Source organism: Pogona vitticeps, chromosome 2, assembly GCF_051106095.1.
Source record: "Pogona vitticeps strain Pit_001003342236 chromosome 2, PviZW2.1, whole genome shotgun sequence".
Lineage (NCBI taxonomy): Eukaryota > Metazoa > Chordata > Lepidosauria > Squamata > Agamidae > Pogona > Pogona vitticeps.
In genome coordinates, this window is record NC_135784.1 from 115,122,990 (window position 1) to 115,138,606 (window position 15,617).

The following is a 15,617-nucleotide window of genomic DNA, read 5'->3' on the forward strand; positions in this document are numbered from 1 at the left end:
ATTTCCGCAAGGCGAAATTGTGCTTCTTAATGTCGGTAAGTCTGCGCCATATAGTTCTCATTCTACCGTAAATGGCCTTGATCTCTGGGGAGTTGTTGGCTTGAGATAGTGAAAATAGGTGGCGAATAAAGCGTTTAGTGGCCCAACATTCGGCATCGAACCAGGTGTGATGTACGACTTTATTTTTTGGTTTAGCTTCAGAGCCAAGTAATTCCGCCAGTGAGTGGGTAATCTTCTGGTAAGATGAAGCAGCTAGAAGTGGTGATGTGGTAGACCGAATTGTATTTCTTAAGAGAATCATGTCAGGGTTAAGAGACCATTGGACAAAAGCAGAACTAATCTTAGGGGACCATTTGGGCCAAAGCTTGGGGTGATGGGGTAGGCTGTCGTTGAATTCCTGGGGGGAGGAAATCGAAATTTTAATTGATAGTGGGAAATGGTCACTGTCAATGCGGACACCAATGGAGAAGTTGCTGCAACTGGTCAATAGTTCAGGTGAAACCAAAATGTAGTCTAACACACTGGCACCGAGGGGGGAGAAGAAGGTAAAATTATCAGCGTGGGGATACCCGGGTGAGCCATTAATGATGTGAAGATTGTAAGAAGAGCAAAGGTTTGCTAAGTGGCGGGCATTCTCATTAAAGGAACTGTCTTTGGATCTTCTATCCAAGCGGAGCCAGGCTGGGGACATTTCGTCAAGTTCCCATTTAAGGAATTTGGCCAGTTCGTTATTATTAAGGCCTAATCTTGAGTTAAGGTCTCCGGCTATTACTATATAAGATGATGGATAGGAGAGCGACACAGAGTCTAACAGCGAGACACAGTATAGACACAGAGTCTATACTCTGGTTTCTCTTCAGATCGTATAAATTCCTCACTTCCAGAGCAAGAAGGTGCTGAAGTCCTCTTGTGCAGTTATACAAAGTGTGACTTTTAGAGGGAAACTGTTGCAAGTTAAGACATATGAGTAAACCTCTGTTGCACATGACTCAGCATGCAACAGATCTCAAGGAGATTTCTTAACTAATGGCAATTTGCCTCTTAATGTACCACCACTTGCCTTGTTCCACAACAGGATTTCAGCCAAGGTGTGCTTCTCTGTGAAGATTTCGGCGACCTCCCAACAAAGTCTCTGCAGCAGACTGTAAATCTAGTTACATTTCCCTCTAAGACACAAAGCACGCACACGGCAAGCATAGAAAGACTGGCTGATAATGTTTAAAAAACAACCAAGCAGCAAGGCAACAGCAATTTTTAGTAATTTGGACTAATTTATGCAAATTACACAAGATCCATAATCTGCATAAAAACATCACATTCAATACCTAATATAGCATCCTTTCACTTTGAAAATCAAAACGCACACACACACACACACACACACACACACACACAGAGACCAAGTGCAGAAAATCAAGCTGATCATTTTAAACTATATAAAGAACCCATATGATGCTTCTGATTTAGAAAAATCCACACAAGGCAGCAGATATAGTTTTAAATCATCGTAAATGTGTAGGCAAATGCATATGTACGATCATGCAGACTTTTTCTGAATGAATATCTGGCTGAAATCCTGTTGCATAAGTAAGCTAATGGCATAACTTTTGCAGGCAAATTGGATAATGGCATGCAACAAATCATATCTACAGATATTTCTCGATGCCATTTGCCTCCAAAAGTTGTCCTTTTTGCATAACAGTGCAACAGGATTCCAGCCTCTTTGTGGTTCCAAACACATGTGAATGCAAGATGCATTTAACTTTCAACTAATGAAATTAGAAATTTGGTGGAACCTAAATTTTCAGATTTACCCATCACTAGGAATATCCCATTTCATTTGGGATTTTTGATTTCTCCAAAAGGTCTTGTAAGTGATGCCTCTCTTAATGTTTATTTGTCATATTTATCAGAAAATGTAAGCTTTTTCCTGAGCCATGTTGGTTAACCCAAGATTTTTAATAGACATGCAACTGAAAGTGAAGGTAAAGACACATGGGGGTCACGGTGGTGGAACAGTCAAACCAACAGATGCATACCATCAAAAACAATAATATTTGTGCAGCATTTTCAATGACATGTTTATGACCACAAGGAATCCTTGGCCTTTAGAACAGAACATCTATATTAAACACTGGAAAGTCCTGAACTACATACAGTGGAACAGAAATTGACATGATTGCTATTGAGTGTAAAGAGAGTCACAGTTAAGTACATCTTCCAGGCAAGTGTGTCTGGATAAAACATAACATTTGTACACATATTCTACTTTGTTTTATATGCTATAATTTCCCATGTATCTATGACAAGTCTTATAGACACATGTTAAAAATGTAACACATGAAGTGAACTTAATACCACAGTGTTTAAATACTGCTGCCTATGTATACACATATAAAAGAGGACTGGACAGTCTCCATGGTCTCTTTGCACTGGAATTCCCACTCACTAGGAACCACACAATCTATGCCCAACAAACTTGTCATCTGAGGCAGTTTCCTTCTAAAAGCAGCACCTGGTTTTAGATCCACACTTCCGAGTGGCTTCTAGGACTGTGACTTTACTTTGGCACTGTGCATATAGCAAACCCCACTTTTTCTCATTGCCCAGGCAAATTCAAAAGCAGCACAGCTGGCAGAAGATCCAGAGGTGCAAAAATAGATAGAAGGCCGTTACATGCAGACTCCAAGTTTCCCACCCTGATGGAAATGCCAAGCCATTTTTTATTCTTCCAAACAATAATTTAAGGATACATTGACCAGCAGAATTTTTTATATTCTCTCCAGGGGGTGCAGTAGTATTCATTTTTTCTGCATTTGGGAAATGGCTCATCAACTGTGCTTGAAAATCTTCTCTTCGTTCATATTCCTTGCCACGGTAGATGAACATTTTGTTCTGTAGGAAACATTTAAACTTCTTCAGAGAATATAAGTCTATGTGACTGTGTGCTGAAAGAATCTTAGTTACAGCCGAGAACATTATTTGCCCTATTCTTTTTAAAAACAGTGAAAAGTTTGAAGTAGTTGTCAGTGGGTCAAAGAGGATCCCTTCCATTCACAAAACTTTCTTGATTCATCCATTTCATTCTTTATTATACAGTCACAGATCTGAGTCAACAAACTGGCATAGTCACTGATAAGCCGACCCCACGCTTTATTGGTGTAACAGTCCTTTGCACACACCCCACGAATGGCGCGAGACCTTCTCGGTCTCTTGAGATGTTAAAAAGCACAGGAGGATGCACCTAGGATAAAAGGGGTGTCCTCACATCCCAATTGACCTTCATCCCAATTGGCTGTGGGACAGTGGGATTTTTTTGCCTATTCCACACTAGAAGGGGTTGTTGGCAGTTTTACGGTGGAATTCGGTCACACCAGCAGGTAGTATGGAAAAAACAGGTATTTCTTGGTGAGTCCAATTTTAACATCAGGTAAGCTAACAGTGCATCAGACTTCCCAGGGCTGCGAATCATGCAATTCAGCACCTGGGCGGGAAAAATGCGCTGGGCCACTTCCGGACCAACAGTCATCAAGGGAAGATGACTTGAGGTCTGGGGGTGTTTCACTAGCAGCCAGCTGGGTTCCTGCTGTCATTAAGACCATGAGAATCTGGGGCCGAACACTCGCCCGTATGATGAAGGATTTATCTGTTTCCACACTACTGCAGACCCCCCCCCCCTTGCCAATTGATTGGCAAATATTTCTTCGGAATGATTATTAATAAAGTGTGGCCTGTGATTTAATCCATACTTATTTGCATCACGTCTTTATTCCAGGGTTGGAGCGCAATGGGAACTAGGCCTAGATGTTAATTTATTGTGATGACATTTCCATTCCCACACCACTCCCCAATATGGGTTAACACCAGAGGTAAAGCTACTAGAACTGAGTGGGCTAGATTTGATTCTGTAATCATTGTTTAGGGTTTTAAAACTGAAGGAAGAGAAATGTCCATGTGCCTTAGTAGAACTTGAAGGTTTAAACTACTAGTAGCAAAAAGGAATATGGAAGGACTAGTTCAGATACAAGTATGGCAAGTTTTCATACAAGATTGCATCAGGAAAATTTGCAAATATGAATGGAAGTATAGCAGATAAGATATTCATTAGATGCCCTGTTTTGTTCACTGAACTATTTGTAATTCTGGGTTTGTTGTTTCCTCATATCTTTTCTGACTTCATGCCACTCCTTGATTGTACTGTCCTGTAGAAAAGAACCAGAATACTCCTTTATCTCTCCATTACTACTACTACAAACCTCTTGTAACCTTGAAAGCAAGAGTAAAGAACACCATAAATCAAATTTATTTCTGAAAATGTGACACTCACTATTGTTACAAATGGCACTTCAGGTAGCTGCAAGAGAGAAATCCTGTGCATTGCAGAATTAAATGAAGATAAATCTCTCCTTAACCGAGTAACTCCATTTTCAGTGACAAATATTGTTGTTCTGTAGGGCTAGTATACACAGCTATTAAAGACGAAGTACACCTAGTAGATGCTCTTACCCTTAGGAATGTAGGAAACCCTTGGCCATAATATCCAACAGCAAAGTAATCTGGTTTAGGCCTCAGAATTTTCATGATGTTTTCATAGAATTTTGCTTGCTGAATCTGAAAGCAAACACATGGGATGGATCCCTCTAACATCAAAAGACCCAGAAACTGGCTTATATGAGAAACAAATGACATCACTTTTTCAAAAATTATAATTGTTTTCTTAAGCTTTTGCATATTACTTATTTGCAAGTTACAGCACTTTTTAAAAAAGCATTCTAGCTCACTTCTACCACTTATAAAACATTCCAAAACATGAGGAAGAAGCAAATGAAAAATGTTCTTTGCTCCCGTTTCGCCATTTTCTTTTGTTGGGCCATTTAAGATCATTTACAAAATGCATTCTAAATAATGGTGTGTAAAAGACTATAGCCAGGAAGAACTCAATGTCACTGGTAGCATTGTCAGGTGACCTTCCCACTGCATGCTGAGTAGCAATTCCTTGAGTAATCCAGTGATACCGATGCATGGGTGAATCAACCTGGATTTAATTAAATTTCAAACCATGGTCTTTATTCCAAACTGTAATCTGGACCACAAAATGATATAAGAGGAACCTGAAGTCACAAGCAACAGAGTAGGTGTCGTTCTTGTGGACAGCCACATTCTTACCAGATTCTGGCTTAGAAGCTCATAATCAAAAGTTTCCATTTCATATTGCTCTGCCAGTTCTTTGCATAATGATATTGCTTCCTCCCACATCTAAAGCACAAAAGGATATTCAGAAATAGAATTACATATTATAACCTCAGAGAAACAAATAAGATTGTCAGTCATCATGGGGAATTGGGGGAGGGGGTTAAATCTATTTGCTACAGAAGAAGGAGTCTTTTGGCACCTTTGCAATAGTAGGTTTTAGATGGAATAAGCTCTTGTGCATTTGATGAAGTGGCATAAGGGTGTGACTCACACATGCTTTTGCTTTGGGAGAGGAAAAGAGAAAAAGGCCTCTTCCCCTCTCACAGTGACATTTCTTTGTGTGAAATGCCCCCTTTCCTGACAAAATGCAGAGGATATCTCACAGTTTTTCTCAGTCATAGGATAGTCAATTTATTCTGGAAAGCATGCCAAGTTGCACAGGACCATTATGAGTGCTAGGGAGACTGGCATCTTTGCTGTGCAGGATTCTCTTGTAAAGGCATCAAATTGTACAGGGTTTGGTAATTTCCTGCACAGAACAGAGGCAAAGGATAAAAGGATGAAAAATGTCATTTTCACTGGAAGACAGGAAATCTCACCGGTCCAGGGAGTGCTGACATGGTGAGACTTGGGAAACTGTAGAGACAAATAACTTATCCGAACCATCATCACATTCCTACTATAATACAGAGAAGCCTATGTCAAATAATTCTTTCAGGTGCCACAAGGTATCAAACTGTAAGCCAGGTTTTTTTTCTTACAAAGTTGCAAGAACGTTGCCCATGTTGATAGAAATGTTTATATTGAGCCCATATTTTTGAGACCCTGCTGTTGCTTTTCTAGCAGTAATACATGTAGGTGTCTCAGAGAACAATTCCCAGTGACCTTGCTGGCTGGGGGCCTTCAAGTTGGTGGGTGGGGAGATGAGATTGACAAGCTCAGGCACAGCTGAAGAATTCTGGCTTACTTCATAGTCATCTCTGTTCAGAAGTTGTACAGCTGTACGTGAAGGTTCACAGAAATGGAGAACTAGAATTTCAACTCATAGCAGAACTATTTCTGAGAGAAGACTTACGACCTCTGTGCCACCTTCGGGAGCTGACAGAAAGGCACACAGAACTTCTTGTGACAACTGATCAGCATTTAACTCTGAGTCTGGATATACAAACTTTCATATCTTAGAAAAAAATATTCTGAGAAGACTTCCTCCTTCCTCAGGTCTGGCTATTCTTTGTACCAAACTAAACAAAGAAAACCAAGTCTATCATACACCAGTTCAAATTCACTGGCACACAATCATGTGTTTATGTTTTTAAAATCCATTTTGAGAAGATGACATGGCACACTTTTTCCAGATCAGATCTACAAATCTCCCATTTCCCATCGCTGCCTGATAGTGCTGGTGTTCATGTACATATGCACTGAATCAGTTCCATATTTCTCTTTTACAATGACACAAGCTAAATGTTCTGAAAAGCAGAATTCCAAAATGCTGTCACAAAATCACACGGTCTTTTGAAATATTGCCACAGCTAAATGGAAGATGTCAGTAGCACAAGACAGAATTATTTCTGCCCACAGAGAGGATAAGCACATCTTCTGAGAGCAGCCCTTAAAGACTCCAGTGACTTCATCCAAATTCTAATGAATGAAAACTTATGTCTTTTTGAGACAAATGCTGCTTCAACCACTAAGCTCAAAATGTGACAGATCAAACTTCACATGGCTTTAGTGGTGTCATGCAGACCTTACCATATTGGTCAGATCCCCTGTTCTAGCAGGGGAACACAGCTATCATATACCCTTAATGAAAGAACGGCACACTCCTTCTATCTGGTATGGTTGTCCTCTTCCATTGCGCACAGAGCTTTGGGAAGGACACACATGGAGCAGTGAGGGAGGAAGGGGAAACCTGCCTAGCCAGCCAGATCGGTCGAATCAGCTCTGGCAATCAATATTGCAGCTAGATCATCTTCACATCTATGAAACTGGATGAATCTTCATAGCAATGTCTTGGTGAAGCATGGTCATAGCTTTTTTAAAAAAAACTATTAATAAAATTCATGGACAAACAAAACATTGTACTACTGCAAAGACTAGAAGCAATATAATTAATGAAAAGTGAAAAATGAACGGAGCTACCTTTCCCTTGTCAAAGTACTCTATGATCATCTCATACAGGTGCTCTTTCAGATGCCGATGTGTTTGTGAACTCTGAAATTCCGTCTGCATGACTTGAGGAGTACATTGTTCATCAGACCACTGAGGAGAAGAAGAAAAATACACATGGATATATTAGCACATTAGAAGAAATGAATAAACTCGGGAGCAGGCATGAGCTCTACTCCCCTTTATTTCAATACTGAGGCTCTTCTAACCTCGTGATGCATGAATTCAAACCAACTGAACTAAACAAAATCCTACAAGGGGAAAATCACTTGGATGCACAATTTGAACTAGGACAACAGAAGGTGGGGAGAAAAATTGAGCATCCCTTTCCTACTCTCAGGTCTTCCCACACGAGCTGTTTTTCCATATTTTGAAGCACCAGAGACTTGCAGTATGTCTTTATGCAAGAGTATATAATTACCCTTGAGAGAAATTTCAAAATGTCAGCAGCTTTACATGATCACAACCAGGAATTCAAGTTGATGAGTTAATACAGAAGCATGTGCCGGAAGGCCAAATGAAAGGAAGGAAGTTTCAGTGAAACTGTCAGCAGCAGCAGCACTGATAGACTTGTACTGCTAAACCTTTAAAGATTTGTAGTAGAGCTAACTCTTTCCTGCCTCCTTAACTTACGTATAAAAACATGAAGCCAGTTACTGGTGAGCACAGTGCTATAAAATATAATGCTGCAAGTCATAAAATGCTGGTGTCCTGCTGGCCTTCTCTGTGCACTCCGACCCAGCAGTAAAGGAAGAAGACAGAAATTGTGCAAATAATCATTCCAATCCTTACTTAAAAATATGTTTGGGATTTGGCAGAAGCCTGTTCTGCCATGAGAAATCCCTTTATGCCAGCAGAAATTACTCATGTGCTGGCAGAAGTCTATTCTGGCAGAAGCCCCTTCCAAAATCTGTTGGCAGATCTTAGCTCTGCTGGCCAAGATCTGCCAGCAGAAGAGAGAAAAGGAGAAAGAGCAATGGGGCAGAACAATGCCGTGACAAAACAGACCAGATCCAAGCCTTCCTTTGCCCAGAAACACACTGTGTGGGCAGAAAATCAGGTCAAGATGAAGGAAATCCTTGACAATTTCCAAGAACCTTGTGCTGTCAGTGGTTTGGATTTGGCAAAGCTTCAGCTCACCCACCGTCCTTCAGCCATTTTGGCCAATTACAGCTCCATTTCAAAGGTCAAGGCTAGCAAAACACTGTAGCATGGAGTGTTTCTTACCAGGATCCCAGTGACCCATGCATCTTTCAGGATAATCCATTCCACTCCCCATTCTGTTTTTCCCCCAGTCCTATCTTCTGGCACACATACCTGTAGACAGTCCTTTGGACTGTTTGGGTTCTGTTTCTACTTCAGCAACCCACTGTGCATACCAATTATGTCCTTTTGCTTCTCATGACCCTTCCTCCTCCTTATTTGTTAGAACAGGACTCTTTCTTCCGTATTCTGACATGCCAGTACTTTTACAATCCCAGGTATTTGACCAAGCATAAGCCACTTACTTTCAAAAGTGAAGCATGCAACAGCAGAGTATATGAAGCTTCTGTGTAGTTCTCACAGTCCAAATGAAGATCTCGAAGTTTATACAAGTATCTATTAAAAGACATAGGAAGAGAGTGAGGGAAGGAGCACAAAATCAGAAACATCCAGACTTCAGAACTGCTTTGAGTTAATAAAGAACTGACTTTTTATAATCTACCCAATGAGCAGGATCACCTCCATTAACATCCAAGTGAGTCCCACACTAAGGTATTAAATCAGTCGGTCTTACAAAATCCTTACGTTTAAGTAGATCAAGTTTTAAGTTTCAAGACTTCACCATTATGAAATAAAGCTTGAAAATGTGAAGGTGTAAAAGACACTGTACAAAGAGATTACAGTAGAACACACACACATGCATCTGCAGAACCAGTTTCTGCGGTTTCAGCTATCTGTGGTCCCCACTGCTGCGACCCAGCCCACACTGTACATACATATGTATCTCCTCCTCTCACCCTTTGTCACCTGACTCTCGCTGTCTGTGATTGCCACTGCTGTTTGCTACTTTCACACTTCTGGGGTGAGGCTTGGAACTTATTCTCTGTGGATACAGGGGTCCTACTGTATAATGAAAGCCTTGAAAGCAAACCATGTGTATGAACTTTTTCAGCCTCCTGGCTATGACAGAGGTGGTGGGCAGCTCAGCTGGAGCACATGTACTGTCGGCTGCTGCCATCAGAGAAGAAGGAGATGGAAAAGGAGGTCTCTGTAGGCTTCCTGCCAGAGCTGGTTCGGTAAAGAGCTGGCTGTTTTTAAAATCAACATCTAGGTGTGTAGGGTCTACACATATCCAAATTACTATGCCAAGGCTGATCCGAAAACTGCCTGTGTCAGGCACTAAAGTAGTATCCTGTTCTGGACAGCTGCCTATGGTGGCGACTCTCCAGAGCAAATGTGGCCATGTGTTTTCTGGGGATGGTGCATTTGTCACTCCTCCTGGCACCCTGCCATCTACAATATGTGGACTGTCACACTGGATCTCATGATGGGGCCAACCTCGCTAAAAATACAGTTACATTGCAAGTGTTGCTCGTGTGCAAGGATATATTCCACATCTAATCTGCCTTGACCAATCTGCCTGTCCTACTACTAAACTTCGAAAGATACTAATTGGGTAAATCCTATGAACGACTGATCTCCAAAAAGTAATCAAGAGCTCCGGTCAGGTCTTGAAAATTAAATGCTTGGTTTCCCTTAATTAGTCAACCTCTCTCATGTCTCCTATTGACGGCACAGAGTTATTATTAGTCAACCAGAAACTGGGCCTTTTCAGTAATGGCTGCTCCACTTTAGAACTCTCTTCCTGTGGAAGTGTGACTCGCCCCCACCCTCCTGAGCTTCTGCAAGCAAATTGAAACCTGGCTTTTTGCCCACACCTTCCTGAGCACCACCCTTTTGTAAAATTATAGCTGCCCATTGTTTGCCCTCTTATGTCCCAGATGGGCAGTTTTAGGGGGGTGGTACTGTTGTTTGCTTGTTTTTAATATGTTTTATATGTTTTATATGGTTTTAATATTTTCAGTTGTATGTTTATAATATTTTGTATATACATATATAAGTAAATAAGTAAATAAGTAAGTAAGTAAGTAAGTAAGCAAGCAAGCAAGCAAGCAAGCAAGCAAGCAAATAAATAAATAAATGAATAAATGAATAAATGAATGAATGAATGAATGAATGAATGAATAAATAAATAAATAAATAAATAAATAAATAAATAAATAAATAAATAAATAAATAAATAAATAAATAAATAAATAAATAAATAAATTTGAAGAACCACAAGCAATGTTGTTATAGGATCTGGCTGAGCCTTGGAAGTTTATGAACTGGAAGTGAACCGTGTGCAGGAAAGCAGTCTTCAAGAGCAACAACATCAGGAGAACAATTCACCATACCTTATATACATTTCTTCACGATTAATTTCCTTGTAGAAATTCTAAGGAAAAAAATGAATGAAATCTGGTTATCTTTGCACACAAAAGGCTTAAAAGAGTACAGTCAGCAAACGCCATTAAAGTAGTAAACATTCGACTCAGAGAATCATTACAGTCGATTACTAAAATCCCAGACCTTTAGTTTAGTTATGGATTATTTATATACTAGGTAAATGTAAAGGTTCCCCTTGACAATTTGTCCAGTTGTGTCCAACTCTAGGGGGCTGTGCTTATCTCTGTTTCCAACCCATAGAGCGAGCGTTTATCCAAAGACAATCTTCCGTGGTCACATGGCCAGCACGACTAGACACGGAATGCCATTACCTTCCCACCGTGGTGGTACCCATTTATCTACTCGCATTTTTGCATTTAGCATGCTTTCGAACCGCTAGGTTGGCGGGAACTGGGACAAGCAACGGGGGCTCACTCTGTCATGTGGATTCAATCTTACAACTGCAGGTCTTCTGACCTTGCAGCACAGAGGCTTCCGCCGTTTAACCTGCAGCGCCACCATGTCCCTTTATACACTACATCTAATTAAAACCAATACAGATAATTATCTGCAATGCACTATCTGAAGCTAAGGCTGTCACTTACTTCCTTAGGACACCAGTTTCTGTTTGTAAGCAAAACCTTCTCTTGAGCAGACAGGATTAAGGTGAAAAATGTTTGAATCCCATGGCAGCAATCAACAAACTTTGCTTTAGATGTGTTTGGGTTTTTTGCCTGAAGATAAGTACTGTACTACGTTTCCTCTGATAATAAACATAAAATTTACTGACTTCTTGAGGAGATGGATTTTCAGGCATGATCAACTGGGCTATTTCTAGCTGTATACACAAATTGTACTTCAAAGCGGACCAGTTGTTTGGGTTCAGATATGGTTTGTAAGTTTATGTTCGCTGGAACTATAGAGTCTCTTCTGTAATATATACAGAGATGAAATGTGGTAGAGCCCAAGGCTAAGAATGTAAGCTGTGAGTCAGACAGCTCCTGGTCCACTGTTTTTATCTAAGCCACATACTCAATAGAGATATTTGTACATTCTTAGCTGTACCTTTCTGTTTATAATATAAATATAATTATACTGGCCTACCTTATGCAGTTCGTGTAACCTGATGCAATTGATGTGAAGTAGCCTGAACATTCAGCACAGCTTTTATTTCCTCAGTTATGACTAGCCATGTTCAATACATTATTGCTACATTTTATAAATTGTTTACAACTTAAGTAGTGTTTTCCCACCACAGTGGCTGGATTTCTTTGCTTCTCGACCTGAAATACTTCTGCATGCCAGCTGCCAGCTAACCACATACCAACAAATTCACGGTGCAGCTCATACGATTGTCCTTGCTCTCATCATTCATCACAGCACGGTAATCCAGAAGTTTTTCCAAGAGGCCTTTTACGAGGCTTACAAACATTTCAACTAGCTTTGCAATCTTAGTGTAACTTGAGGAACACTCCAGGAGGCTGAAAATAAAGAAAACTGCATGAGAAACCAGCATGACAGAGAAGGGATGACAATAGAAATATTTGGCAAGTGAATGAGATGGAAGGAGAAGTGATGAAGGCCACAGATGTTAACCTTTGTTGCCCAGATCACTATTGTTTTACACACAGAGAGAGAGAGAGAGAGAGAGAAAGATTGGTCCTTGGGACTGAAATACAGAACCCTGCAGTTCATCCCTTTCCAGTGATCCCCTGGAAAATATCAGCTGAGGGTACAGTGGCTACTAGACCTAGCAACTACATATGTGGTAGCTTAGTGACCTCCAGTCATTAACAGTCCTGCTATGCTCTTGAAAACCAGGGGCCATGGCTTCCTTTATTGAAATAATCCATCTTATATTTGGTCTTCCATTCTTTCTGCTGTCTTCAGCTTTTCACAGCATCACTGCTTTCTCCTTCAAGCTTTGTGTTTTTATCATGCGTACTACAGACTCAGTTCAGTCTTTTTTTATTCTTTGCAAGTCCCCAGAAGCTACCCATGCATGACTTAGTGAACATTTATTTTTTAAAATGATTTTAAAATCATTCTTTTTCCAACCTAGTATATCAGCAATGTAGAAGTAGTTGAAAATGGGTCTGCTGTTAACTGTGAGCTTCCTAACATAGCTAATAAATACAGCCATCTATCAAGCTTGATTTTGACAGGCCTGCCATGCTTTTTTAAAGCTTAAGCTGCTGGATGCTGGTTAAAACTAAAAATTCATAATGAGCAAGCCATGTTTGGATTCACTAGACTTTGTCTGGGGGATGCCCCTCTCTATAGATAGCTTGAATACTGATCCTACTTGAGCTATTTGGCTGCCCAATTAGCACAGTTGTCAGTGACTAGCATGAATGTTCTCAGCACACTACCCCTGACAAACCTCCAATCCAAAGCTCAGTGAAAATATGTATCTAACAGGCAAATTTGAGTCTGAGACCCCCCCCCCACTTCATACTTCATTTAATACACTATAACAATATAACCTTCCATTTTAAAAGTTGTAACAATGACTGCCATAATAATATAATAATAATAATCTTAGTATCGCAGAGCCCTATGGATCATTGAGTCTAGCACCTGTCAAGGAGGCACAGTCGGGAATCGAACTCCCGTCCTCTGGCTCTGCAACCAGATACCCAAACCACTGAGCTATAATGTTAGCTGTGCATGAAGCTAATTTGCCAAAGATCTATGCTAGCCCAATGAGCTCCTCTAACCATCAAACCCAGAACGATCTTGTACATCAAGGCTGGGCAATGGGTGGCTCTCCTGATCGTGCTGAATTACAGCTCCCATCATTCTTTGGCTAAACTTGCTAAGGCTGATGGGAGCTGCAATCCAGTAACTTCTGCAGAGTTTCTTTACTACTAGAGGGAGAACAAAACAGATGGGTGACTGACATGAATGACTGCATTAATTTGCGGTACTTTATTCAGTGCAGAGCTGGGCGAAAGTCAATTCTGCCTGGCAAAAAGCCTGGGCAAAATGCTTGCTTGGAAACTTGAAAAGAGAGCTATGGAGTGAGTTGCATAGGACTTTCACTAATAATTTTCCTATATTAAACAAGTAAGCATAACATAGGGAGAAAGTGGCAACCGCCGAATCAGAAGTGGCAACACAAAGAAATCAAGATGTACTGATCAATTGTCTTAGGTATGTATCTCTGAGAAATAGAAATAAAATGAAAGGAGAAAACTGTATGAATCGTAGCATGCCAAAGGAGAAGAATTGTATCATCATGGCTGTGTCAGGCATTTCTGACATTCCTTGGGGCATGGGATTCCAGCGAATTCCATGACTGCATCCATTATTCTGTTATTCCACCACAACTGCACAATCCTTTGTGCCTAGGTACTTCCAGTACTTGCTCCTCTTGCTTACTGAAGGTTAAGGAGCTTAGGGGAGGCACGCATCTGAGCCCAATAATGACAGTTTTGCAGCAATCTGTTGATGACATTGTATTTAAAACTGTTCCTGCTTTTCCTTATATCCCCAGCCATCATCAGCCAGAAAATATGCTGGAAAAAGAATAGCCTCTTCAATGCAAGAAGATAATTTCCAGTCCAAACACTGAGCAAATGACACCATAAGGTTGTCTAACTGCATTCTCTTAATGGTTTGGTTCTGAGTTAAGACTGAAGATTCTTGTCCTCATACAAAGTGAAGGGCTGACCAACTTTCTTTTTGTACTAAAACAATCACTTCCTGGAAAATTACTGTGCCTCCCTACACTCTGATTTACTTCTTAATTACTAGAGCAACTAACCAATTCTATTACAGGCGTTAAGCCCGATAAATTGTACAAATTATGAAGGATACTACTTTGGAAGAACCATGACAAGAAACTAGCAAATGCTCAGTTACATTCTACAATCTTGAAATGCAATTATCCAATCTGTCCTGAATGGTTGCATTATGTACAATTCTTGATTGTATCCCTGGGCTTCATTAGCAGTCTTCATTTAAATGCAAATTTATCTTGCATTATGGTGGCAACTTTTACATATGGAAAGCTATTATGTAATTTATTGACCTTCAGAAAAAAAATGTAATATTTTATATTTTCGTTAGACATTGCTCCTTAATGTTTTATTAGGAATGTAATTTTACCTCGAAAGGATAGGTTAAGCATCCTAGACATTGGCTTTCAGGAAGAAATATAAGTCACTTTCTTATTGGAACCTGAAATGTACTTACAATTCTTTTTAAATCTACTTGTCCTTTGCTCTTCAAAGATTTGTGTTTAGGTTGTGCTTCAGCAGGATAAGGGACTTACATGTTTTCAGAGCATTCTCTGGGCCTAGCTTTGTGTTGGAAGTCCAAACATTAACTAATGGACCAATTCTCAAACTTGTTATATTCAGTTGAATAATGTGTGAAAGGAAGATTTGCTCAATGCTGGGGAACTCATTTCTAGGCAGTTTCTCTTAAGTGCTGTTCTTAATTCACAAAGAACCTGAGTGTTTTTGCTTAATGCTTCTGGGAGTGCCTTGTTCATTTTTGTGTCTTTTGAATACCAATCCTTTCATTAAATATGAAAGGTACTGGTTCTTTCAGGATCTTTCGCTTAATTTGAAAGATGGCCAAGCAAAAGAGAATCAATCAAAAATTCTAAATCACTCCCCCAAAGTAGGGGTGAGGCAGGCAGTCAACAAATAATAAATTTATAAATATATAACTTATTCTTAACAGTGCATAGTACATTTAGCAATTTTTTTAAAAAAATCAGTTAAATAGGGAAAGCACTTACACGCAGGAATATTAAGGACTGTACACCCAGA

The 15,617-nt window shown here is 40.0% G+C and overlaps 1 protein-coding gene across 2 annotated transcripts in view; it reads right to left on the reverse strand.

Annotated features, from left to right (window-relative positions):
* DOCK2 (dedicator of cytokinesis 2) overlaps window positions 1-15,617 on the reverse strand; it is a 386,088-nt gene that overhangs the window by 34,825 nt on the left and 335,646 nt on the right. For both annotated transcript variants that reach the window (XM_072990261.2, XM_020780495.3), the window contains exons 35-41: window positions 12,158-12,314; window positions 10,803-10,843; window positions 8,871-8,961; window positions 7,336-7,455; window positions 5,167-5,256; window positions 4,507-4,611; window positions 2,754-2,895 (exon numbers count right to left, since the gene is read on the reverse strand). In XM_072990261.2, the coding sequence (XP_072846362.2) occupies window positions 2,754-2,895; window positions 4,507-4,611; window positions 5,167-5,256; window positions 7,336-7,455; window positions 8,871-8,961; window positions 10,803-10,843; window positions 12,158-12,314 (746 nt within the window). The remainder of the gene's footprint in view (window positions 1-2,753; window positions 2,896-4,506; window positions 4,612-5,166; window positions 5,257-7,335; window positions 7,456-8,870; window positions 8,962-10,802; window positions 10,844-12,157; window positions 12,315-15,617) is intronic.